The sequence below is a fragment of the Dermacentor variabilis genome, chromosome 4 (assembly GCF_050947875.1).
Source record: "Dermacentor variabilis isolate Ectoservices chromosome 4, ASM5094787v1, whole genome shotgun sequence".
Lineage (NCBI taxonomy): Eukaryota > Metazoa > Arthropoda > Arachnida > Ixodida > Ixodidae > Dermacentor > Dermacentor variabilis.
Genome location: NC_134571.1, coordinates 162528232 through 162554926, shown reverse-complemented (window position 1 = coordinate 162554926; position 26695 = coordinate 162528232). Strand labels below are relative to the sequence as shown.

Here is a 26695-nt window from a genome sequence, read left to right as displayed (position 1 = left end):
CACTCATACAACAACAAAAAATCTTGTGCCCTATAACGTAAAACTATTCCAATATGTTTTTATTCCAATCTCCTGGCTTCAAATTTGCGTGACCGCCGACGCAAGCACCAGGTACAACAGTAGGTACAGTAGTTGCTGCTTGAGGAGGCAGCCGGTTGAATTTGACAGAACACAAGAACGGATGACGTGCATCAGGAACAAAGTAGCTTTCTGAAGGAAGGTCCAACTGCACGACACCTGTAGCGCAATCTGTTAGGGCGAAATGGGACGAAAGTCCAGCCCCAGAACCAGGTCATGCGGACAGTGCACTAGCACAATAAATAAGAAGGTAGTTTGATGACCGCCAATCGTTATTCGCGCTGTGCACATGCCGACAACCGGTGGCGTACTGCCATCGGCTACGCGTACTGTGCACAGTACGGCAGGCGTGAGGACATTTGTGAGCCTTTTGCGAAGGGCGGCTCTCATTACACACATCCGCGCACCGGTGTCGACGAAGGACTTGACTGGGGCTCCATCCACCTCAACGTCTAAGATAAGGGTAAGCAATGTGATCAGAGGATTTGCAGAACGGGTCGTTGGGGCAGCGTCACCTCCGGGAAATTCTACGACTAGTTTTCCTGTGGCATGAAGGCGGGGGAAGAAGGTGGGCTGCGGCGAAGGAGACCGACGACTTAGGGGCGATGGTGACCGGCTCGTTTGGAAAGTCGTAGGCACATTGTCGATATTCGTCGATTAAGGACGCAAAGATAAACAGGGAGCACTTCAATCTGGACGGTCGTGCGGGAAGCTCCACCTAGGGGGCGATGACCAACGACGGCGGCAATGACGAGCAATGTGTCCAGCATCCAGCAACGCGCAATTGAAACAAATCGGCCTATTGTCCTGTGTTCTCCAGTCGGCCGGGTTAGGACGGCGAGCTGGAACCGCTGAAAACGGGGAAGCAGTGTTTGAGCGGGGCCGGTACTGACTGACAGCAGCATTATGAATGGGGCAGAGAGACGGAATGCCTGAATTTGCTACCTCCTGTCTTCTTGAATCTGTCTACCTGTCTACCTATCTGTACCTTCTGTCTTCTTGTCTTCATGAATACCTTCTTCCGCAAGCGGGATAGCCGAAAGTGGCCGTGGGGGAGCCCGAATGGCGAGACTAGAAATGAAATAAACTTTATACTCTGCGCTAACCCTGGCATCATACAAGATGTGGACGCGCTCGGAAAAGTGCGCTGCAGTGACCATAGGATGATAAGAAATCGAATTAGCCTAGACTTGAGGAGGGAACGGAAGAAACTGGTACATAACAAGCCGATCAATGAGTTAGCGGTAAAAGGGAAAATAGAGGAATTCCGGATCAAGCTACAGAACATGTATTCGGCTTTAACTCAAGAAGAAGACATTAGTGTTGAAGATGTGAACGACAATCTTATGGGCAAATTAAGGAGTGTGCAATAGAAGTCGGTGGTAACTCCGTTAGACAGGATACGAGTAAGCTATCGCCGTAGACGAAAGATCTGATCAAGAAACGCCAATGTATGAAACCCTCTAACCCTACAGATAGAATAGAACTGGCAGAACTTTCGAAGTTAATCAACAAGCGTAAGAGAGCTGACATAAGGAAGTATAATATGGATAGAATTGAACATGTCTCCAGGAACGGCGGAAGCCTAAAAGCAGTGAAGAAGAAACTAGTAATTGGCAAGAATCAGATGTATGCGTTAAGAGACAAAGCCGGCAATATCATTACTAATATGGATGAGATAGTTCAAGTGTCTGAGGAGTTCCATAGAGATTTGTACAGTACCAGTGGCACCCACGACGATAATAGAAGAGAGAATAGTCTAGAGGAATTTGAAATCCCACAAGTAACGCAGGAAGAAGTAAAGAAAGCCTTGGGAGCTATAAAAAGGGGGAAGGCAGCTGGGAAGGATCAGGCAACAACAGATTTGTTGAAGGTTGGTGGGCATATTGTTCAGAAAAACTGGCAGCCCTCTATACGCAATGCCTCATGACTTCGAGCGTACCGGAATCTTGGAAAAACGGTAACATAATCCCAATCCATAAGAAAGGGGACGCCAAAGACTTGAAAAATTATAGACCGAGCAGCTTACTGTCCGTTGCCTAAGAAGTATTTATAAAAGTAATCGCAAATAGAATCAGAAACACCTTAGACTTCTGTCAACCAAAGGACCAGGCAGGATTCCATAAAGGCTACTCAACGATAGACCATATTCACACTATCAATCAGGTTTTAGAGAAATGTGTGGAATATAACCAACCCTTATATATAGCTTTCATTGATTACGAGAAAGCGTTTCATTCAGTCGAAACCTCAGCAGTCATGGAGGCACAACGGAATCAGGGTGTAGACGAGCCGTATGTAAAACTACTGAAAGATATCTATAGCGGCTCCACAGCCACCGTAGTCCTCCGTAAAGAAAGCGAAAAAATTCCAATAAAGAAAGGCGTCAGGCAGGGAGATACGACCTCTCCAATGCTATTCACAGCACGTTCACAGGAGGTATTCAGAGGCCTGGATTGGGAAGAATTGGGGATAAAAGTTAATGGAGAATACCTTAGTAACTTGCGATTCGCTGATGATATTGCCTTACTTAGTAACTGAGGGGACCAACTGCAATGCATGCGCACTGACCTGGAGAGGCGAAGCAGAAGGGTGGGTCTAAAAATTAATCTGCAGAAAACTAAAGTAATGTTTAACAGCCTCGGAAGAGAACAGCAGTTTACGATAGGTAGCGAGGCACCGGAAATGGTGAGGGAATACAACTACTTAGGACAGGTAGTTACCGCAGATCCGGATCATGAGACTGAAATAATCAGAATAAGAATGGGCTGGTGTGCATTTGGCAGGCTTTCTCAGATCATGAACAGCAGGTTGCCGTTATCCCTCAAGAGAAAAGTGTATAACAGCTGTGCCTTACCAGTACTCACGTACGGGGCAGAAACCTGGAGGCTTACGAAAAGGGTTCTACTTAAGTTGAGGACGACGCAACGAGCTATGGAAAGAAGAATGATAGGTGCAACGTTAAGAGAAAAGAAAAGAGCAGATTGGGTGAGGGAACAAACGCGAGTTAATAACATCTTAGTTGAAATCAAGAAAAACAAATGGGCATGGGCAGGACATATAAGGAGGAGGGAAGATAACCGATGGTTATTAAGGGTTACGGACTGGATTCCAATGGAAGGGAAGCGTAGCAGGGGACGGCAGAAAGTTAGGTGGGCGTATGAGATTAAGAAGTTTGCAGGGACAACATGGCCACAATTAGTGCATGACCGGGGTAGTTGGAGAAGTATGAGAGCGGCCTTTGTCCTGCAGTGGGCGTAACCAGGCTGATAATTATGCTGCTGCTGCTGCTGCTGCTGCTGCTGATGATGATGATGTCTGATAACGGCCTATATAAGCGAGACAGAACATGCGTTGTCTGGGCAATGCTGACGAGAAATGGCGGGAGACATGGCTTCGAGCTCGCGATGGATTAACTGCGTCAAATTTTCTTGTCCAGACAGAGAGGGTCCACGAGGCTGTTCCTCACACGAAGACGTCGAAGCTGTATTTGGTAGCTTATTGAACTGCTCCGTAATGCGGCGAGTCTTTATCAGTTGGAAATTGCGGCACTCTGATGATCGCGTCCACCGAGTCATAGTCCCTGCAGATAAGTAGGTTAAATGCGTCATCTGCTATACCCTTCAGGATGTGGCCAATCTTCTCGGTCTCGTCCATGTCCTTGTGAACTTTACGACAGAGTTGGAGTACATGTTGAATATATGCCACGTAAAGTTCTGTTGACGTTTGAGCACGGGTCGACAGCTCCTTCTTCGCTGCCATCTGAAGGCCAAAGGGCTTTCCACAGAGGTGTAGAAGCTTCTGCTTGTAGACGTCCCAACTCGTTATGTCATGTTCTTGGGTTTCGTACCATGGTAGCGCTGTGTCTCGGAGGTAGAATATCACATTCGGTAGCATTAGCGTTGGCTGCCACTGATAATTTTAGCTTGTACGTCTATACCAGGATATCTAGTTTTCAATGTCCGCACCATCAATGCCATTGAAGGTCCATGAGTCTCGCGGCTGGGACAACGCGATGGAGATCAAAGTCTGCGGCACCGGAGGTGGGCAGTCGGTCATTGTGGCGCTTTGGCTGTCAATCATCGTGTCAGAGCTGACGCGGTGACCACTGTTGAGCTCCGTGTTGGTACCCCGCCCGTTCACCAAAATGTTGCGAGGAGGAGACAAGCACAAATGTTGTTTATGCAAGGCGAATGCTGAAGGCACCAGCTGACACTAGAACATGGAGGCCGAAGCACTCCAGCAACAATCACACATTTTGGTCGTCGTCTCTTGTCTGCATGTGCTGCTCTGCATCGCGATAATATTTACGGTGGCATCAGTTTCGAGCTACTAATTCCCAAGGTGTGCGACAAAATGCGTAGACGTTCCAGTTATGTTTGCTCTTCATTGGGAAAAACTGCGGTTTGAGAAAAATGAAACAATTTAGCATTTTCTCCGCCAAGAAACATGGACCCGAATTTACACACAGCCAGGCGGAACGCTAGGGCAAAGTATGTAGAAAAATACCTAGCAACCAAGGCGAACACGGTATACACGGACGCCGCGGTATATTCTCCAGAACGAAGGGAAAAAGAACAAAGATTCGTCGCGGCAGTAATAAGCTCGGACTATACGGAAATCGCTTGCGCGTCGGCACGGGATTGTACGATAACCGAGGGAGAGGAAATGGCTGTTGCTCTAGCAGCTGTGAAGGGCTACCGCACAAATAGATCCCTTATAATTCTAACAGACTCCAAGGAAGCATGCCGAAACTACATTAACGGCAGAATCGGTCTAAAAGCGCTCCAAACCTTCCTCCGCGCTGGCCAACAGAATAAACGCATTAGACACACCATCTTTTGGGTACCGGGACACACTGAGATTGAGGGCAACCAAAGGGTAGATAGGATCGCTCGCGAGCATACAAGCCGAGCGGACCTAAACAGAGATCCTGAGGACTTCATGACAGTGATCCCAACGTACTCTGACATGCTAAATTACCATAGAGGGACGAGGAACAAATATCCCCCGCCTCACAATACACTCACTCAAGAACAGGCAGTTTACTGGCGAAAGCTGCAGACAGGAACTTTCCCAAATTTACATAAACTATACAAAATGTTCCCAGGTCAATACAGGGACACATGCCCGTGGTATGGCGCAATACCCACACTTTATCACATCACATGGGGGTGCAATACGAATAAGGCATTCCACAAAATAGAAAATCCGAGTGCGGAGCAGTGGGAGAGCGTGCTCTGCAGCGGCGGCGACCCTAGCCTCCAACGGAGGCTGGTGGATCATGCCCGACGAGAAGCCACGCTCAGTGGTGCCCTGGAATGCAGGACGGAGATCGGCATCAACCAATAGAAGATGAAGACATCCGGCCCGACCGCTGAAGTACTCTTTCTAGGGCAATAAAGTTTACTTCCTCCTTCTCCGCATATTTCGCATCAGAAACCCATGTGGTCCTTAGAATTTTTTCCAACTGGATATTGCCTTGCGAACTAACCCGGTGCAATTTGTAAATTTCAATAAATGCGGTATTTAAAAATTTAATTAGTTCATAATGTCTTTCGCAATCACGTATGAGTAATGTCCTCCGCTTCGAGTAATCCAGTTTAAGCACTACAATTATCGTATTTGCTGCAGGTGGTTAAAAATTTGTGTAGTCTAGAAAACAAAGAAAAAAAAACAAGCCGCCCCATATAAGCCACTTGCTGATTTCGTATTCGAGCATTTCTTCGAGTTACTACTGCATATTTGATTTTATGGTCTGTCCATTCGCGGCTGAAGTTATTTTTACCTACTTCGAGCCATGATACGGAATTCCCTAAGCTCTTCATTCATAAGTGCACTTCACCATAGGGCAGCCGTCTACGTTTTCATATTGTTACGGTGAAAAAGAGGACAAGGTCGTCGATGGTGAAGACGACGAAGTGGCAACAGTCTCTCGGGATTCTCGGCTGCCCTTCATATATGCCTTGTAAGTACGTCTTGTAAATAGTTTTATAGCCCTCACATTTTGGTGGAGGTGCTCGGTAGACCCATATTAGCGATTTCCTGGCGAACCACGGACTAGATGTGCGATGTCGCCTCAGCGGTGTTGTTTCATGACGTCTGTTGAGGCGAGGCAGGAAACGCTGCTTCGAGTTCGCGGCGTGCAATTCGGGTCACGCTTTTGCTTGGTGGTGGAGAGCTAGATTTGTAAGTGGTGTTGGCACAGGAAAAGGTCGCTACAGTATTTGGAAACCATTTAAACTGATTGTATATACGGCGACTCTTCGCCTGCTCGAAGCGGCGGCATTCCTTCATGATGACATCTACAGTCGACAAGTTTCTAAAGACCAGAAGGTTCAATGCGTCGTCTCCGATGCCTTTGATTATGTGTCCAACCTTGTCCGCCTCTGGCATGGACGTGTCGATTTTAGGACATAGTGCTAGGACATTCTGAATGTACGAGACACACGTCTCGGTAGCAGTTTGGGCACGCGCGGCGAGTTGTTGCTTGGCGGCTAGTTGTCGACCGGTCGGATTGCCAAAAACGTGGCACAACTCTTCTTTGAACAAGTCCCAGCTGGTTAGCTCTTCCTCGTGTGTGTAAAACCACGTTCGTGGTGTTCCGTCGTAGTAGAACACGACATGGGCCATCATTATGGAATCTGCTCCTATTGATCCATCGTTACGGTGGTTCGTTCTCAACGTTGCGATATTGTACTGACGCAGTTTTCATTCTGATGGTCCTCCCCTTCTCCTTGTCGTTCAACACCTCCGCTCAACCGCGCTTCAGGAGCGTCATGACGCCCCAACTGCCCGACACCTTGACTTTACTCGCACTTAAGACCGCATGCGCCGCCCCTTCTACTGGGCCGGCGTCGGACGCTCCGTACAGCGCTATGTGGCTGCTTGCAAGCCCTGTAAACATTGCAAAAAGCCAGCAACGCTTCCTGCCGGGTACTTACAGCCCATCGACATTCCACCTGAGCCGTTCTTTCGCGTCGGTTTGGATCTCCTTGGCCCTTTCCCAGAGTCCAGCTCCAGCAACAGGTGGATCGCTGTCGCTACTGATTACGCGACGCGCTATGCCATCACTCAGGCACTTCCTAAGAGCTGTGCGACCGACGTCTCAGATTTCCTACTCTGGGATATAATTTTAGTACATCGCGTGCCGCGAAAGCTCCTTACTGACCGCGGCCGCACTTTCCTCTCCCAAGTAATCGCCGATATCCTACGCTCATGTTCTACCAAGCACAAACTGGCCACGTGCACCTCCTATCATCCCCAGGCCAACGGCCTTACTAAGCGACTTAATCAGACTATTACTGACATGCTATCGAAATACGTTTTACCCGACAACAAGTACTAGGATGCGGTGCTGCCCTACGTGACGTTCGCCTATAATTCATCACGCCACGGTACTACTGGGTATTCCCCCTTTTACTTACTCTTCGGTCCTGACCCTGTATTACCATTGGACGCTCCCGAGACCTCCGTCATGCCACCCGGTTCCACATCACCTGATGTCGTACACGTCTCTCGCCTTAAGCCTTACTATGCCCTTACCGACGGCCCCCTCGGAAGCACCGGGATGGTGCTTTTTCTGCCGGGAGTCGTGTTATGGTGGAAAAGAGCACAAGGTCGTCCATGGTGAAGACGATGAATTGGCAACAGCCTCTCGGTATTCTCGGCTGCTGTTTATATATGCCTTGTAAATACATCTAGTAAATAGCTTTATACCCGTGACAATGTGTCTAGCATATCATTTAGCGAAATTTTATGCTTTGGACAAACTCTAGCACAAGACATCTGCGAATATGGGGCCAAGACTTCTGGAATACGGGCCCCTGACACCCAAATTGGCGCTCATCGAGGCTACAGTATCCAATGGCTATACGGAGCTCAACACACTACTAATTTCGACTGAAGCGCAATCCCGTGCCAATACACCACGCTGGAAGCATTGCACTACAACAAAAATTGGGAGCGAACTTAGAAAGAAGATGAGCACTCAAAATATATTTGAATACAGAAAAAAAAATTTCGTTAGAATTGGTTCAATTCACTTAGTAATATTGAAAAAGAAACATCGCCACTGTCACGTTAAAGAGGACATGCTGTCATACACTCCGCGTGTTCGAAGCCTGGATTTCGTCGACTTCGCCGTCGTCTGTGGTCGCATCGCGGCCTTCTTCGAAGTCGAGGCCGGCTCCCTGCTTCGCCGTCACGTTGTAGTGGAACACCACTGGCGGTGGTGTTGCCTTCGTGGAGGAGACAGTGGTCGTCTCCGTGTACGCTTTGGCCATGTCGATAGCGTAGAAGGTGGCCGCCGCGGCCACCGTGAGGATCACCATCGCCGTGCATAAGATGCAGACCGTGCTGGGTCCGCTGGCGGCGCCCGCCTGCGAGTGGAATGCAGTGAGAGATGCAGTCCTGGTCACTTAAGCAGCGGTGTTTTTCAAGTAGGAGGCAAGGGCTCTCACAGTGATAGCTCCATAAAGTATTTATGTTTTCATTTCGTTTTTGTTAAATGTTAAGCAGACATAGATACAAGGCAAGCAGCATTCGCGGTGTTTCTGTCACGGTGGACGTCGAAGTGTTCCGGTGCGCGGCTGCATCCGCGCCGTAGGAAGACGAGTTTAGGTTGTGATTTTGATGCGAAACATCAAATGGTCCATTGAGCAAAGAGACGGCGTCTGTCGCGTGGAGCAGCCAAACACAACCTGAATCCACACTGGCTGCCACGCCACGTCACATGCGCGCCTCGACGGAGAGAGCGGGCGAAAAGGAACACCTGCTAGCGCGCTGGCATGCCAGGTGCTGCTTGAGGGGAGAGGCCGTCGCCCTTGCTCTCGGAAGTCTGTGTTATCCACGGGTTCTTTGTACATGCAAGCTCTCGCCTGCGCTCTAACTTGTCCTCGGTAATCGCTATAGAGAATAAATGCATTAAAGAGACAGAATAAATTCGAAAGGAAGAACGTTGGCGGTAGTGAATTTTGAACCTGCGACATAATCGGGAGTTCGATGGGAACCCCTCTCTTCGGGATGAAACATGACAAAGAAAGGCATGCACCGACCAAATAAAGCTTCTGGGGAAACAGGAAGTTCCGGCTTCCATGCGCAAGCCTTGTTCGCAAATTTGTGCACAAAATGATTGTGGAAAAAGCTTCCGTATGGAAACAGAAACGTATTGTTTTTTTTAAAAGCTTTATTTGGTTGGTGTTCGTCTTTCCTTGTCACAGACCCGCCGTGGTTGCTCTATGGCTATGATGTTGGGCTGCTGAGCACGAGGTCGCGGGATCGAATCCCGGCCACGGCGGCCGCATTTCGATGGGGGCGAAATGTGAAAACACCCGTGTGCTTAGATTTAGGTGCACGTTAAAGAACCCCAGGTGGTCAAAATTTCCGGAGTCCTCCACTACGGCGTGCCTCATAATCAGAAAGTGGTTTTGGCACGTAAAACGCCAAATATTATTATTATTTCCTTGTCACGCACCTACGAGCCCACGCTCTGAAGCCGGGCGACATACACACTGGGCGAAACAAGCGCTTGCGAGATAGCGGGCCTGTGCACTCTGCTTTGTGCCATCGTGCGTCTTGCACTGAAATTTCCATTGGAAAGCCAACCGTGACGAAGCCGCGGTGTCTAAATTACCACCACTTGCTCGGCAGCGCCCCGATCAGATTCTATGCCAATCGGACAAGTGAGCACGACGTCACAGATCGAAGGACACAGTTCTCGTGCTATTCAGGAGACGTTGGCCAAGAGCCTCAAAGCGCTCGCTTCCCTGAGAGGAGTTTACAGCTCTAAGGAAAGCGCAGCGGAGTTCAATTGGACATTAATGCTTTCGTATTCGCCACTCATATGTAGTGATTAGGTATCCTCGGATTTTTAAAAAAAAACCGCTTCCATTCGCAGAGAGACGAAATGCAGAGAAATAAGGAAGCTGAGCGGCGGCCAGCATATTTACGCTAATGCAACGGTTTGCATCGTTGAAAAATCAGCTATCCGACCTTGAAATTACGCGATAAAGAACGCCGGTGCGCGGGAGAGTTGGCACTCGTTGATGCGGACGATTGCAGCACGACAAAAAACAACATGTGCAAACTAGGAGCAGATCGGCGCTTGACAAGCACCTATTGACAACTTCGGCTTGGGCATACTCGAACCGTGATTGATGCTCGGAACTAGCGTCGAACCGCAGCCGAGTTCTTATTCCCATCGTGCTGACACGAAACTGAAAATCACTGGCAATGTGCCGTCATCTTTGGGGCCTTTCGCACTTGTGAGAGGCTTAACAATGCATATCGGATAGCGGTGTGCTGTCATCTAAGAAGCCATTTTTTTTGCTCACGGCAGCTGTGACTAATTTGTATAACCACTTGAGCTGTCACTTTGCAACTGTACGAAGACGCGAGACTTAGCGCTGCGGCAGCCCGCGTCCAAAGCGAAGTCACGCACATTGCAAAATGTGATGTGATATTGACGCACATTATCAGACCCACATTTAGGCTCGTTCTCAGGGTCACCATCCTACGAGATTGTTGCGTGCTTTGACTACCTAACACATCCGGTGGAACAAAATTACATTAGATAACGACTCCAGTCCGTGTTTGACTATTAGCTGCACCTTTATCTCCTTGATTATGACCACGGTAGCAAAAATTATGACGTAATATACAGCGCACTAAAACACGATGCATGCAGTACATCTCGGAGGGCGGAGACGCCTCCACCAGAGAGCTATCATCGATGAAGTATATGGTGCGTGCAGAATTCTTGTTACGGTAGTAACACGAACGGAGGACACGCACATTTTTGGTCATCATCATCAGAAGCAGCAGCAGGAATAGAAGCGGTAGCTTATTTCAAGGCGAAAGCTTCAAACGACTCCAGTCCATGTTTGAATATTAGCTCCACCTTTATCTCCTTGAATATGAGCACGGTAGCAAAAATTGTGACGTCATATACAGCGCACTAGAACAGCATGTATGCAGTACATATCGGAGGCTGGAGACGCCTCCACCAGAGAGCTATCATTGATGAAGTAGCTGGTGCGTGCAGAATTCTTGTTAGTGTAGTAACACGAACGGAGGACACGCTCATTTTAGGTCATCATCATCAGCAACAGCTGCAGGAGGAATAGAAGCGGTAGCTTATTTCAAGGCGAAAGCTTAAGTGCCTCATCGGTTGAAAAATCCGTTGCCCAATGTCATCGAAAAATTGACCACCCGGTGTAATAGCACAAAAAATCAATGGTGCCAAAACGGATGCGAGTCCAACCAACGGCTCAACCTTAAATAGGGCACACGAATCCACGACTTTTGAGGAGAGTTGAACCCTTGACCTTATGTGGGACCAAAATTCAATAGCACCAAAATTTATGGTACCACCAATCACGAACGAGCCCACGACCATTAGTGGGAGTCTAAACCACGACATTTGCGTTAATAGGGTGAAGCTAATTAAGGTGCCGGTAGTTTAGATAGAGTTAATTAGGGCACTCCCACCGAATAGCTTTTGTGGGAGTCGTACCCTCGACCTTTCGTGGGGCCTAAATTTAATGGCACCAAAATTGATTATGCCGCCATTGATGGTCGAACGCACGACCTTTGGTGTAAATAATGCAATTTTATTTAAGGTACTCGAACCGAGGACCTTTGGTGCGAGTTGTACCCCCGGCCTTTGGTAGCACCAATGTTTAATGGCGCCAAAACTGATGATGCCATAATTGCTGATTGAACCCACGACCATTCGTAGGAGTCGAAGCCACGACCTTCGGTGTTAAGTAAGGCACAATTAATCTAGGCACTCAACCCACAACCTTTGGCGGGAGAAAACACGTAATAGAAAGCAACAATTATTAGTAATAAATGAATAATGTTAGTAGTTTAATTAATGTCTCGCGGGCATGCAGGCCTTTGCCTTTATCGTCTTTAGCGTACGCTGAAGTGATTGCCAACTTTTTATGCCTGCTTCAGGAGGAAGGCCTCTCCCAGAGATTACCCCGGCCTTGCGCTAGCTGCTTCCAGCTTGTGTCTGCAAATTTCCTGATTTCATCACGCCCCCTAGTTTCAGCCGTCCTCGACTGTGCTTGCTTTCCTTGGCACCGATTCTGTAACACTAGTGGTCCATCGGCCTGAAAAGATCAATCGTTAAGGGGAAGCTTTCTCTCCCCCTTTGTTCAACTCTACTACTGCTACTTCGTCTACTGCTACACCTGCTGTCGGCCACACCGCGTCGAGGGGCGGTTCAGAGCGTCTGTATACATGACAGGAGCTCCACAGAGAGGAGGGGCGACGCGAGATCTCGTTCTAACCTTTGCACTACGTCGAATCTACACAATACCCTCTGGAGTTCCTTGGGCGTCGTAACATTAGCCTCTTGACAGTCCTAATTACCTGAGACCCCCAGCAAGAGCATTGCAAAAATTGCAGCGCTTACGTTCTACTAACATGCAAACCAACAGGGAAGCTAGCTAGAATGGTAGAAAGGAGGGGGAGAGGAGACGGAGAACGGATAGAATAAATGCAGTCGCGAAATAAGGGAATAACAGCCTTGCCGCTCTTTGCTTGCAGTTCCCATACATAGTGTGATGACGGGAGAGGGAGAAGGCGACATGACCAAGGCAAGGAAACGCTACTACTTGAGAGACGACAGCGGTTGCGGGCAAATGGAATAAATTTAAATTAAAGGCACGATACGGTACCTATCTGCTATTTCTGAAAAATAAACATCATGCAAGTTTGTCAAGCGAGCAACTTACGCAGGGCATGCAGAAGCAGAACAGCATTAAAGGGTCCAAGTGACACTAGGGAAGTGGTCACACGTCAAATAAACACTTTATTGCCCTGCACGGTAGCTTTGTGGCTATGGCATTGCTCGAGGTCGTGGTTTGGATCCAAACCACCGCAGCCGAATTTCTACGGGGGCGAAATAAAAAACGGTCGTGCACTTAAATTTAGGGAGACGTTAAAGGATACCACGTTGACAAAATTATTCCAGAGTCCGACACTACGGCGTGCCTAATAATTCGATTGTGGTTTTGGCTCGTACAGCCCCAGAATTCAATTAAGGTTTAATACTTCGGCCATGATGCCAAGTGCCATGTGAGGCTATAAGTATGGTCGACATTCTCCTTAGTTAGGAAGCATGGCTCACAATAACATCTCAAGCAAACGTCTCGCCCTGTGTGTTCGGTGTAATACGCAGACAAACAGCAGTGGTGCACGCAAGGTAACGTTTAACGTCAGGTTCCCGCTGTTATGTTGGACTAAATATGTAAGAAACCAAACATTAGCCGGCGCCATCACTGCTAATTACCGTCAATCAAATAAAACAGCACAGGAAGCTTCGCTTACATCGATTCCCACTGTGGGTGGGATCCGCACAATTTTTTTTCTCTTAATATCTACTGGAATATCAGCTATCGCCGTTTGCTCGCTGATCCACACCGCTAACTGCCTGAATTTTAATGTTACGCGTAGCATTTTTTGGCCCGTCGCTCTTTGGGCGGTCTTTAGCGTCTTCTGTAGCCGCGTTGTTAACCTCCAAGTTTCTGCTCAATTGGTTAGCACCTGTAGAATGCAACGATTACGCACTTTTCTTTTTAACTATAGCGGTAAGCTTCCGGGCAGGGTTTGGTAATGCCTGACGTATGCTCTCCAGCACAGTTTTATTCTTTAGTCAATTTCTTTCTCATGACCAGGTTACTAAATCTTAATATAGGTGCAATATTGCTAGTGAATAGTTCAATGAACGCCCAGCTGTAGTGTGCGATCTGACTCAGTGGTAGCTTTATTAAAAATTACATTATGGGGTTCTACGTGCCAAGACCGCGATCTCATTGTGAGGCACACCGTAGTGGGGGACTGCGGAATAATTTGAACCACCTGTGGCTCTCTAAGGTGCACCTAAACCTAAGCACACGGGTGTTTTCGCCCCGATCACAATGCGACCGCCATTGCCGGATTTTATCCCGCGACGTCGTGCTTAGCAGGCCAATACCATGGTCACGAATCAACCTCGGCGCGTTGGTTGCTTTCTTCTCGTTTCTTGCAACTTCAGTGAATTTTCGAATGCAAGTTTCTTGGTTGAGCTACTCAACGACTAAATAAAAGTGCTTCGGGCCAAGAAACTGCGCCTGAGCTATCGACATGCGGTAATAAAGAGCTGCAGATTATTTCCGCCAGTTTGGGTTCCAATAACCCACAATAATGGTTCAGCGTTTCTGGCTTAACGAACAAGCACGCAGAATAATTTGTTTTTCCGCAGTTTCGTTTCAATGTAAACAATAAGTAAAATGAGATGTGTCGAAAATCTAGTTTGGCAGCCTGAGCCAATTAAACGTGCGCATTGTCTCTCCAGAAGTGAATTTGTAAATTTCATATTTTTTCTAAGCCCGAGTGAGCAATCAGATTTCTGCATGGTTAAGACAATTGGAAACCCTTAGCGCTGAGGCCGTCACTACTCGAGCACATAAAAAATTAGGTACTCCAATGAAACTTCAACGGTTTTTTTTTCATTTGCATTTAGACGACTGGCCAACTACAGGTGATGAGCTTTAGGTCTCCTCAATTTGCCGGTTTCAAATAAAAAAAAAATATGGGCAGGTCGCACTAGTGGTGCAAGGCTGGGTCACAGCGGAGCTATAGTACCGGCTTCTGCTAACTTTGTTAGGTTTTGCTGAGTTTTGCGAGGTAATGCATGGCTTGGCGGGGCTCATACCAAGCGTTGCTAGGTATTGTTAAGTCTTAGTTATTTATTTATTTACACATACTGCAGCCCCTGCGGAGGCTATACCAGGAGTAGATAATACAGTATAATACAAGAAAGAAATACAATAGGCAACAAAGAAAGTTTAGGCGCAGTGTTGAGGGAGTTTAGACAAGAATTCATTTAATGGGAGAGAACGGTTGGTTCCTGGTAGCGAATTCCATGTTTCAATTGTTTTAGGGAAAAAGCTATACTTAAAGGTACTAGTGCTTGGAAAAAATGGTGTAATGTTAAGCGCGTGATGTCTCCTACTAGAAGAGATTTTTGCAAAGGTGATGTATTCATTACTGGAAAGGCGACAAGATAAGTGAATTATGGCATGAAAAAATTTTAAAGAATTAACGTGTTGCTGTTCGGCGAGAGATGTCAGGTTGAGTGAGGACATGACTGATGATGGTGAGAACTGGTGGTCATAACGTCGGTAGACAAATCTAATGGCTTTCCTTTGCATGAAGGAAGTCTCGATGAGGTTATGGGTGGCTTAACTATGATCATACTAGGTGTCGCCACAATTTGCTAAGTTACGCCAAGTTCTTGCGAGGTCATACATGGTCAGGCAGGTAAACCACACAAGCCCCAGCAAGTCACACGTATACAGCCACAGTACGTGCGTCACAATTTATTATGTACAGTGCTTCAGTACCAGTCGTCGTCACCGTCGATGCGGTCCTCGTCTTCGACGTCCGACCGTCATCGTGGTCGTCATCGTGGTCGGTGGCGTCGGGGAAGGCTTCGAGAAGCACTTGAAAGGCAGGGCTCCTCTGTTCAAAGTTCCGCACCGAAGTCACCGTGGAGAGATTCACGTCGAACTAGAGCCAGTTACAGACGCGGCAGCTGCGTCCGAACTCTATGCCGAGGAATTCGCGCTGGAAGCGGCCGTTCGCACCTCCTATGGATTTGCAGGAAGTTCTCGCTGACGCGCAGGCCCGGACCCGATTCCTGGCGTCGCCGAGCATTCAGTCGGGAGCGTTCGTTGTCCACAAACTCGGCATTCTCGGCTCGGCAACGGCGTTTGTTGGCAGCAGCCTCGGCGCGATGGGCAGGATCGGCTCTCCTTCGTCGACTGTAGTCCCGCTGAGACGCGCGCCGAGCTTCCTAAGGCATAAATATAGTCCGAGATAACGCGCGCGCGCGCGCGTTCGCGCACGCTACGTTCCGTTGGCGAAAAACGCACTGCAGCGCCGACGAAACCGGCGGCTGCCAGCGCGCCCCGACGGGCTCGGCGCAAATTTCGCTCCTGCTCCATTCGGGCGCCGGCGCCGCCGACTACGTCGACCCACAATCCATTGCGCGCGAAGAAAAAGGCGCCAACACAACTCCGCAGACGGCTTTTGCGGACGGCGCGCGCCTTGGCAAACGTTCTGCGCATGAGCCGATGATAGCCGACGGCGCGCGCGTTGAAGTATAGGCCGCGTGCACCACCTATAGACCGTTTTTTCGTAGGCGCCGCCATATTGCGAACGCAGTGGCGCCGCCTATGAGCAGCGCCATACTGGCTTGGGTGAAAGCGGTCTTTTGCATGGCAGGTATACGCTTGGCGGCAGTTTCTGGCGCTTGTTTTCGCGGTCGTGCGGTCTGTTTAGTATGACGTGCGTCTTCTACGTAGTAAACGGTTCTGTGAGACGTGCTGAAGTGGTTTAAGGCATCATGGCCGGAATTTCTGCTGGCGTTGAGGTGGACAGAACACGCAACGCGATGTGTGCGCGCATATTCGAGTCTGCAATCAGCCTCGGAGATGAATTGTGTATTTCTGAATGTTCCAGTCACTAATGTGACCTTAGTGCAGTATTATCCTCTATTTCTAAGCTGCGGAAACATACGCGACGATCATAACAGCGTGATCGTGGGTACCGTTCTGCTACGATAGGAGCTGTGATGTTATACCTTGGCAAGCGTTCGAACTGTTCGCTGCAGGTTACATTGCGTGACTACTTGGTTCGATGGGTGAGGTTTCCGCACCTGAATAAAATAGTTTTGGCAAGTGATAGCAGCATACCTTACAGTCTGAAGTACGCTTGTCCAGCAAAGGGACTGCTTACGAACTGCGCGAGCGTCCTAAGCAGTGGTAAGTGCTGGATTACATGCATCTTTGTTCTATATACCGCATGGTCCAAGCATACTGCATCAGCGGTTATATATTTATAAACGTTGTGCGGCGTGACTATGCGAGGCCCTATTGCGGCGTTAGCCCGTTTTCTCTTGCTTTTTCGAGAAAGAGGATTATAACCGAATTTCTTTTTCGGTTGTGTTTGTTCCGTTCACTACGACGCACTCACACGCATTACGGAAATTTTGTCCTCAGAAATAGGCATCGCATTCTTTTGATGCGATCCTTCATATATTATGGCTGTATGCAGGCAAAAAAGGCAATGCCGAAGCGCACAGTTTACATATGTACCGGCCTGGTTGACAAACCGCAGTGATCGCTGTGTTGAGCAGCGCCATCGGCCTCATGCTGGAAGGCTAGCGTAGACATATGGTAATTTGAAGCCTACTAGACTTGAAATGCGCGATAACGATGCCGGTGCATCACAAATATTTGATTGCGCCTGCCGCTTAGATGTTTCGTGGTTGCCTTAGGTTGGCCGTGCACGAGCACGCGCTCTTATGTTTATGCTTTGCTCCCTACGCCAAGCGATCAGATATTGAGCAGATTTACAATTTCATGCTGCTAATACAGAGACACCGGGATTCTTTGTTGAATTAAAACCGATATAAGTAAAATAGTTCACAACACATACACACACCGCGACTGATAATGTGCGTACACGGCGGCTTATAAAACGCGTCACATTTCTGCGCTCCCAAAAGATATTTCCGCCTACTGTAGTTACCGATGCACCGAAAGGCTTCCCTGACGACCTTATATGAACGGACACGGCGTAAATTTCGCAAAATATCATCTAAAACATCTCAACATCGCTCCGCAGCACGCGACAGCAATACTTTCAAGCAGCGCTGCGCCGGATCGCCCAAGCCAGAGAGGAGGAAAGGCTCTCCGCGCGCCCTATCCTCCTCGCCCGATGAAACGGTCTATGGGGAACCAGCGCTGGATAGGCGGCGCGTCGAAAAGAGTGCGTTGCACGCCGCCCTGGCGACGAAACGCGGCATATTCCAGCCACACAACCAGACGACACACGCATACGCAGCCGTATTATAGTTCGTATGTTTCCGTTTTCGCGCCGCTTCAAGTGGAGTTTTTGTAAAGAAGCTAGCGCCATCAAGTGAAGAAATGACGAAAGAAGCTTTTTAAGCTTTATACATTTTTCACAGTGCGTCGCGGCGAGCACGTGTGTTTCTTTAACGGTTGCGTCGTGTATCGATGCCATGCTTGTGTGGCTGCCTGCCTCGCAAATCTAGCAGTTATGGCTCCGGTGGTGCTGCGCTATGGTTTCGGAAGTATTAGTTGGCCTGAAGATATTCCATATTTCTCTGGCTAGACATAAAAAATTCTGATGTTACTTCGCCACAGCAGTCAATGGAGAAGAAAGCTTTATCGCATCAGCTGACTCGCGCAAGCAAAGGTTTGAGTGCTCGGCTGCTTGATCCGTAACAATTCTGGCTACATTTAGCACTAATTACATTAATTTGCCGGATGCATCTCAGCGCCGAGTCCTCATCCGCATGCGCATATTTATAAACACATAGGTGGCTTAGTCGCGCGTGCGCCGGCACTATGCGCATACAACTCGTATTACAAGGCAGCTTCCCTCCTACATAATTCTTGGCAATGAATGGATAATTTTTACCTTTCGTATCGTTCACTTGGTGCGGTGGCGTTGGAAGGGGCTTGGCGGTGGCATTGCGAAGGAAAAATGGTACATATGCCGGATGGTGCATGCTATTGCTCATTTTGTTTCCGACGAAATACCGACAGCAGATTCTGCTGTTTGGTACTGTCTGCCATGGCTGACCGTCTTCACTATCGAATAAACCAAGGATACACGCAAAATTTGATTTAGAAACCAGCCCGACACCGCTTGACAGGGCGACAAGACGGGAGCTTACTCCGCTCGCCTGACTGCTTGGATCCAACGCCGCCTCCGTTCTTGTTCGTAGGGTTTAGATGGAAAGACGCAGAAGGATACATCCTCCCTCATCCCGACTTAGTTGTGGCACTTGTATACGCAACAGTATCGTCGGCGCCCTTTTGTTTTCCTTCGACTTTAAGGGCACGCAACGCAATTTTCGTCCGCGGGGGAGGCTGCATTGTGCACGTTCTGACCGCCAGGGCGGCGCTGCAGGCGCCGTGAAAACTCCAGCGCTGGTTCCCCATAGAGGCGCCACTGATGGCCACCTAGCGGGCGCTTCCAACAATACGCGCGGGAGCAGTAGCAGACGACAACGCTTTGCAGCAAGGGTGACTGAAGTTCGCGGCTGCGATTTGTCCTTTGTTCGGGCGCCAGACTGCTTCTTCTGCGGTGACAGCTATAGGGAAGACGCAGACCTCTGTGGGAGCGGGTATGAACAAGATGTTACCGGTGTTTGGGGCAACATGGTCCACATACGCGCCAGGTGCGTCCCGCAGACAAACGCCATGAAGACCATTTACATGAGGTGGAGCTCATGTAAACTAGCCGACAAATTTTGTTGACTAATGCGATTTCTCGACCGTGTTTTTTTTTTAATTCTACCCTTGCCGTAATGCTGCTTCTGCACCTCAATAATAAGCGCCCGTCGTTAGTGCATACTTAGATAACAAATCCGCATGGTGTGATGTCTGCATATGCCGTTGTGATTTTTCTGCCGATGAATACATGCGACGCCGCCGAATAAGTGTAGTGAAAGTCGCCTGAAGAAGAATAATTGCGAATTTATTGATAGAAACGCGTACACTATAGTCAATGAAGCCACTGGCCAAACGCACGGGTTAATAAAAGCGCGTGTTAGCGCTGTACCGCCGATGAACTGCCGTTCACGCTGCAGTTTTTGCAATTTTAAATTCCCTAAGGGAGCTGCTGCTTGGAAACGTACAAAGCTATAGTCTGACTAACTTTGCAGTACTTTTTTTAAATGGTTCAGGAGAGAGGTGCCGCATGATATATTTAAAGGCAGAGCAGCGCCAGTCAAATTAGATCCAGCCCTGGCGGCAAGGCCGGGTTTAGTCCTATGCGGCGTAAGCATAATAATAAATAATTCAGTGAGTACAAAATTCACTTGCAAGAAGCGACTACGTTGTGAAAGAAACAAATCACTCGGCGTGTTAAGTCTGCTCAGGCAGCATCAAGGTGTGATGACTTACCAAACGTGACGCGAACTATTCAGCGAAAAATGGAACAAAAATACCATATGCAGCAACTATTAGCAATTCTCGCCCTGAGCTACCTATTTTCTAAACACATTTCCCAAAAAACCACAATATCTAAGATGCCCTCGGGAGAAATGAATAAAGCTGTTAAAGAAGCACTTGCTTGGTGTCATTCCGATAAGACACAGCGTGATTTATACCCTTTACAAACGAGGCAGGGTCAAAACCTCGCAGCTCAAAAGAATCAAGAGTTATGCATGAAGCAACTAGCAACAGTTAAACATGTGCGAAACCACACATAAAATAGATGTAAAAACATGAAGTGCGCGACAGCTGGTGCGAGGATTTACCGGGCCACCTAAAACTAACAATTTCAGTTCTTGCAAACTTCTGTAGCTTTAACATACAACATAATGCGCCCATGCAGTCGTGCTGCCTAGCTAGCCGAACGCGGTAAAGAAGCGGAAAACAATATAAGCGGCAAACGGCATTCCGAACTTTAGCGAAATGCCTTTAAACCGCATGTTGCACTGCAGACGAACTTCGTCGCTTACGCGTCTAACTACCAATCGAGTAAATAAATAATAATAAAAAAGGAAAAACACCGAAACGACAAAGGAAAGGATGAGAACAAGAAATTTCGCGCCGAAGCGACGATCCATTGCCACCGTTGCTCCTGCTGATGAGGCTTTGCGGGGAATAATTAGAACCGTATCGCCGGCACGTTTTCGCCGGTATTTGAGCCCCCCACCCTGCAACAATTCTTCTTCGACATTCTTCGGAAGCTTTGGCCATTCCACACATGCGAAGGGTGTTGCCTATTTTGCTCTGAAACCGCAAATAAGACGGAGAAACACTACCAGCGACGCAACAAACTACGGCGGGCTACGGCGCGCGGCTCGCTCCTCTCCCGTGCGTTCTGCGCAAGGCCGCCACCAGTGGCGCGGCCATCGGCGTGCACGCCGCGTATAGAGGGGATGGCATCTCGGCTGGCGCAGCGCAACCGACGTAAAGTGACTGACCGCGAACGACGCTCGCCCGCGCGCCGATAACGCCGGACTATAAACGTCGCAGATGCCACAGCTGTGCCCAAACTCTATGCCGAAAAATTTGGGCTGGAATTGGCTGTTCGCACCCCCCGTGTCTCGGCGGGCTTGCCGCTGGGAGTTTTGGCGCAATCGCAGGCCGGGATATTTTCTCGGCAAGGTCGAGCGTTCAGGCGCCAACTCTCGCATTTCCTGCACTCAAACTCGGGATCCTAGACTTGGCGTCGCCTCTTCCCAGTCACAGCTTCGGCGCGGTGTTCCGGCTCATCTTGGCGGAGACGCATCGCTTCTCGCTTGACAATATGGTACTCTCCCTGGTAAGCCACTTCTTCTTTGGGCGTCCAGACTTTCTTCCATCTTCCCATGAGAGCAGCACATACGCACGAAGTAGAGGAGGCCAGAGGCGTGTCGCGGCGGGCGCCCGAGTTTTTACTCGCCTGTGACGTCACGACTGCGCCTAAGCGCATGGGGTGCGAGGAGGTTACGTGGCTCTGTGCTCTCACAGGTGGTTGCTAGGCAACGCGAGGCGGCGCACATCTGGGCTTAGTTTTCTGGTAACGCTCCGTGGTGGAACAAAAGCTTAAACAGACACTAAAGCCAAATAATAAATCAGTTTAAACTAATAAAGCATTGTTTGGAAACCCTGCAGGCCGTCATTTCACAATAATAGTTTGATTATTAGAAGATAAAATAAAGGTCGAAGTGTGAGTATTTGAATTTCGCGCCGAAACCCCCGACGCCGGTACGTCAGCATGACGTCAATGATTCCAAAGTGGGCTTTCGCATTTGGGTCGCGTTGGCTCAGTAAAGGTTCCCGAAACTTGCTGTGTTTATTATTTGGTTCCTTCACAACATAATGTAGTCAATCTCTGCCGCTATATAAGTAAGTCGGTCATAGAATATGCATTCAAAATCCATGACGTAACAGCGACCAAGTACGGAAACTTCAAGGAGGCGTCGGCACCCGCCTTTCGTTCTTGCGCTTTTTCTGGCTTAACAAGCGTTTTACTGTGGTAAGAGTGTTGTTTTTAGTCTCGCCACCAGCATGCCAACCCATCGTCACGCACAGCATTTCAACGAAGACTGACGCTTGACGGGCTCCCGACCACTGTCCGCTTTGCTACGTACAAGTCGGGCACATCTACCGCCGATGCCGTTACTGCGAGATGGGACTACGAGGGTTCGCTATCAATTCACCGCGCCCTCAGGAAGGTGAACGTCCACGTGACGTCGCCGACTGCTTCGACGCCACTCAGTGGATCCTTCGACGACCGTACCGCGTTCGCCGTCACCAGGCTGCTACCTGTCGCCGCAGCGCCTACCATACACTGGTCGAGCCCGAGGCCGTTCTGTCCGCCCATATCTAGAAAACAAAAAGCAGCGACCGATGCAGCTGCGGTTGCTTTTCGTCGAACTGACGAAGATCCTTCGCCGCCGACGAAGACGCCGAAAAGACGATCTCGACAATATGTCAACGAGACGCCCCCATCCCAAGGAATCCTACACGTAAATAATCCGCCGACAAAAGAAGACCTGACGACACGACGTTCCAGCCACACGTAAACACGACGCAGCCGCGATCCGACACCGAGACCTAACTGCAACACAAGACAAAGAACCACCGACCTCAACGTACTTCTCAACGGGCATGCAGTCACCGCATAAGTGGACCGCCATGAGTGGACCTTTCGATCACAAGTTGAAGAAAGTTAAGACCCTGTGGGAAGGTTACCGAATGCGGACCGCTGGAGGACGCCTAATAACGCCGATCGGAATCTGTACCACAAGAATCACAGTTCATGACCGGACCTACCCTGCCACCTTCGTTATCCTCCAGCAGTCTCCACGAGACGTCATTCTTGGCATGGACTTGCGGAACAAACACAGCACAATCGTCGACCTGAATTCAAAGTCAATAACACTATCCGAAGATCAAGCGATAACGCTGGAGAACGCTTGTTGTCAGCATGCCTTGAGCGTGCTCGAAGCATTCCGGCTCACTCTAGTGTTGTCATTTCAGTCGGAACCGGAACACCCGCAGACATAGAAAGCACCATCGAGGGCGACCAACGTCTACTGCTCTACTGTGAAATTTGTGTCCCAAGAGGAATCACTCGACTTCACGAGGGAAAGGGAAAGTGGGCCCGACAAACTAAAGCCAGGAGTTCAACCACATCGACTATTGTATACAACGAGGAAATTGTGGAAGCCAGCAATGCGTTTGTCCTCTCGGATTCTGCAGCATCTACTCCCACAACTATAGTTTCCTAACCAAACTTCGACATAAATCCAAGTCTCCTCTTGAGTAAGCAGCAGGAGACGTAGCAGGACGGGCTCTGCAACGCTAAATACTTCTCAATGGATCTCAAGACTCGCTGCTGGCCAATAGAAGTCGACTAGAGGGAGCGCGAAAAGGCCGCCTTCATCACGCCAGACGGCCTCTCTGAGCTCAAGGCCAGCTCTGAGCAGCCTTCGCCGACAATACAAAGACAGCCTTTCTACGTCGTCAAGGATTCGACAAACAGCAGTTTCAAAGCATCGCATAATAACCGAAGAGTGCGCTCGACCACTCCGCCAGAGCCCCTACGAAGTTTCGACGCGAGAACGCTAACTGTAAGGCAACAACTTGACGAAATGCTGCGTGACGACATCCTCCAGCCGTCGGAGAGCCCGTGGGTATCCCCTATAGTCTTGAAGAAAAAGCACCGAATCTTACGTTTCTGCATCGGTTATCGTCGACTGAGCAAGATCACGAAGTAGGACGTATACACGCCCCCCCCCCCCAACCCGACGGATAGACGACGCATTGGATCGGCTCTGCAACGCTAAATACTTCTCAATGGATCTCAAGACTCGCTGCTAGCCAATAGAAGTCGACTAGAGGGAGCGCGAAAAGACCGCCTTCATCACGCCAGACAGCCTCTCTGAGCTCAAGGTCATACATTTGGACTGTGCTTGGCGCCTGCAATGTTCCAGCACGTGATGGGCACAGCATTAGCAGGATTTAGGTGGCAGACCTGCATTGATTACTTGGATGACGCCGTCATTTTCGCGGGAAATTTGAACAATCACCTTAGGCGGCTTCTGAGAGTACTGGAGGCCATTAACTCATTAGGTCTCACTCTAGAGCCGGTAAAGTGCGGCTTTGCTTAAGATGAGCTCCTTTTCCTGGGCCACATCATCAGCAAATCTCGAGTTCGCCCCTACCCACAAAAGACAGCTGCCCTAGCAGAGTTCTAGCAACCCATCGACAACTTCAACTTCAACTTTATTTCGCACTTACCTTTTTACAGCAAAAGAAGGCAGTGCGTAGATTCCTTGGCATGTCGCCTACTACAGCCGCTTTTTCACGCATCGTTGAGCCGCTGACACATCTGACTAAATGCGATGACAAGTTCAAGTGGGAAATGCCGCAGGCCGACGCTTTTCAAGAACTCGAACGACGCGTGCAGTCTCCACCGGTACTTGCGCACTTCAGCTAGGACGCCAATATAGAAATCCGCAATGACGTTAGTAGCCTAGGACTAGGTGCTGTCCTAGTCCAGAGGAAAGAAGGACTTGAACGGGTGATAGCTTACGCTAGCCAGGCGATGTCAAAAGCGGAAGGCGGTATATTTTACGATCGAAAAGGAATGCTTCGCCATCATTTGGGCTACAGCGAAATTCCACCATTACCTATATTCAGGGCCATTCAAAGTCATCAACGACCATCACGCGTTGTGTTGGCTAGCGAAACAAAGGACCCTTCAGGACGGCTGGCGCGGTGGCGCCTTAGACTGCAAGAATATGACATCACTGTAGTATACAAGTCCGGACGAAAACAATCTGATGCCGATTGCGGATCACCCGCCCCCAGTGACCCGCCGCCGTAATATGACGAGCATAACGACGCCTTCCTTGGAATAATCAGCGTGGAACACTTAGCTGAACAGCAACGAGCAGAACCAGAGCTAAAAAGCCTCGTAGAGTATTTGGAAGGGAACACCAACCTTCATCCATAGGGCAATGAAGCGATGATTGTCTTCGTTCTCACTTCAAAACAACCTACATGTAAAGAACTTCTCACCAGTCCGCACGAATTACCCTCTTGTACCCTCAGCACTGCGTCCAGTAGTACTGCACGCCCTACATGATGATCCGACCTCTGGGCACCTGAGATTTTCCCAGACGCTATCAAGGATATAGGAAAGGTATTACTGGCCGCGCCTGACCGCCGACGTCGCCCGATACGTCAATGCATGCCGCGATTGTCAAGCGAGACAAGACACCACCGACAAGGCTAGCGGGTCTACTGCAGCTGATCAAGCCTTCTTGCCGACTTTTTCAACACATCGGAATGGATTTGTTGGGGCCCTTCCCGGCAAAAAACATCCGGAAATAAGCGGATCGTCGTGGCGACAGACTACCTCACCCGGTTCGCTGAAATGAAACCTTTGACGAAAAGTAGCGCAGCCAAAGTGGCGAAAATCTTCGTCGAGAACATCCTTCTGCGACATGGCGTCCCACAAGTCCTCATCACCGACAAAGAACCGACCTTTACAGCGGAGCTCACCCAAGCTATTCTGCAATACAGAAAGACAAGCCACAGGGGGACAACTGTCTACCACCCGCAGACGAATGGTCCTGCGGAGCGCTTGAATAAGACCCTTGCCGACATGCTAGCAATGTACGTCGACGGTCAACACAAGACTTGGGATTCCGTACTGCCGTACGTAACCTTCGCTTATAACACACCGGTGCAAGAAACAACACGGATCACACCGTTCAAGTTGCTTTACGGCAGGAACCCGACGACGACTATCGACGCCATGCTGCCGCACGTGACCGACGAAGCGAATCTTGGCATCGCCACCTATCTCCAGCGCTCCGAAGAAGCCCGACAGCTCGCCCTCTTGCGGATGAAGAACTAGCGGAGGGATGACAGCCGACACTAAAGCCTTAGACGACGCTACGTCGAGTACCAGCCCGGCGACTGTGTTTGGGTTAGGATCCCAATATGCCGACGAGGACTTAGCGAGAAGTTTTAGGCCGCTACTTCGGACCCTACAAGATCATACGACGCATTGCCGCACTCGACTACGAGGTCGTACCAGAGGGCATTTCGCTATCACAGCGGTGCCGCTCACGACCAGAAATAGTCCACGTTGTACGACTTAGCCACTCTACCAACGCTGACAAACTTTGCGACTTTGCATAGCTGAACTTTGGACTTTCTTTTCTTTTTGGACTATGTTACTCTGGTCTTTGTTTCTTTGTTGTTTTGCTACTTTTGTTTAATAAGTGTCATTCTGTGTTTCGCTCTCCTTTTATGTGTGTAGTATCGGGACGATGCTTTTTGACAGGGGGGCATTGACACGACGACTTGTTTTTTTTTTCTGGTGAGCATTATTCGTCGTCTAATAAATGTTATCGCTCAGTGCGGGACGCGCTCGCATGTATCGGAAGTTCCTGGAATGTAATCGATGGTTCTGTTTCACCGAAACTTGTATAATCTGATTAGATGTGCGACCTGAATTCTGCAGAACTTTCTTGAAGACACGCGGGTGAGACCTATTACCCCTTTGTAGG

The 26695-nt window shown here is 49.1% G+C and overlaps 1 protein-coding gene across 1 annotated transcript in view; it reads right to left on the bottom strand.

Moving 5' to 3' along the window:
- Positions 1-8177: 8177 nt before the first annotated feature.
- The window catches only part of LOC142578401 (uncharacterized), a 39716-nt gene continuing 21198 nt past the window's right edge, over positions 8178-26695 (bottom strand). The window contains exon 4 of the mRNA XM_075687792.1: positions 8178-8459. Coding sequence (XP_075543907.1) covers positions 8178-8459 — 282 coding nt within the window. The remainder of the gene's footprint in view (positions 8460-26695) is intronic.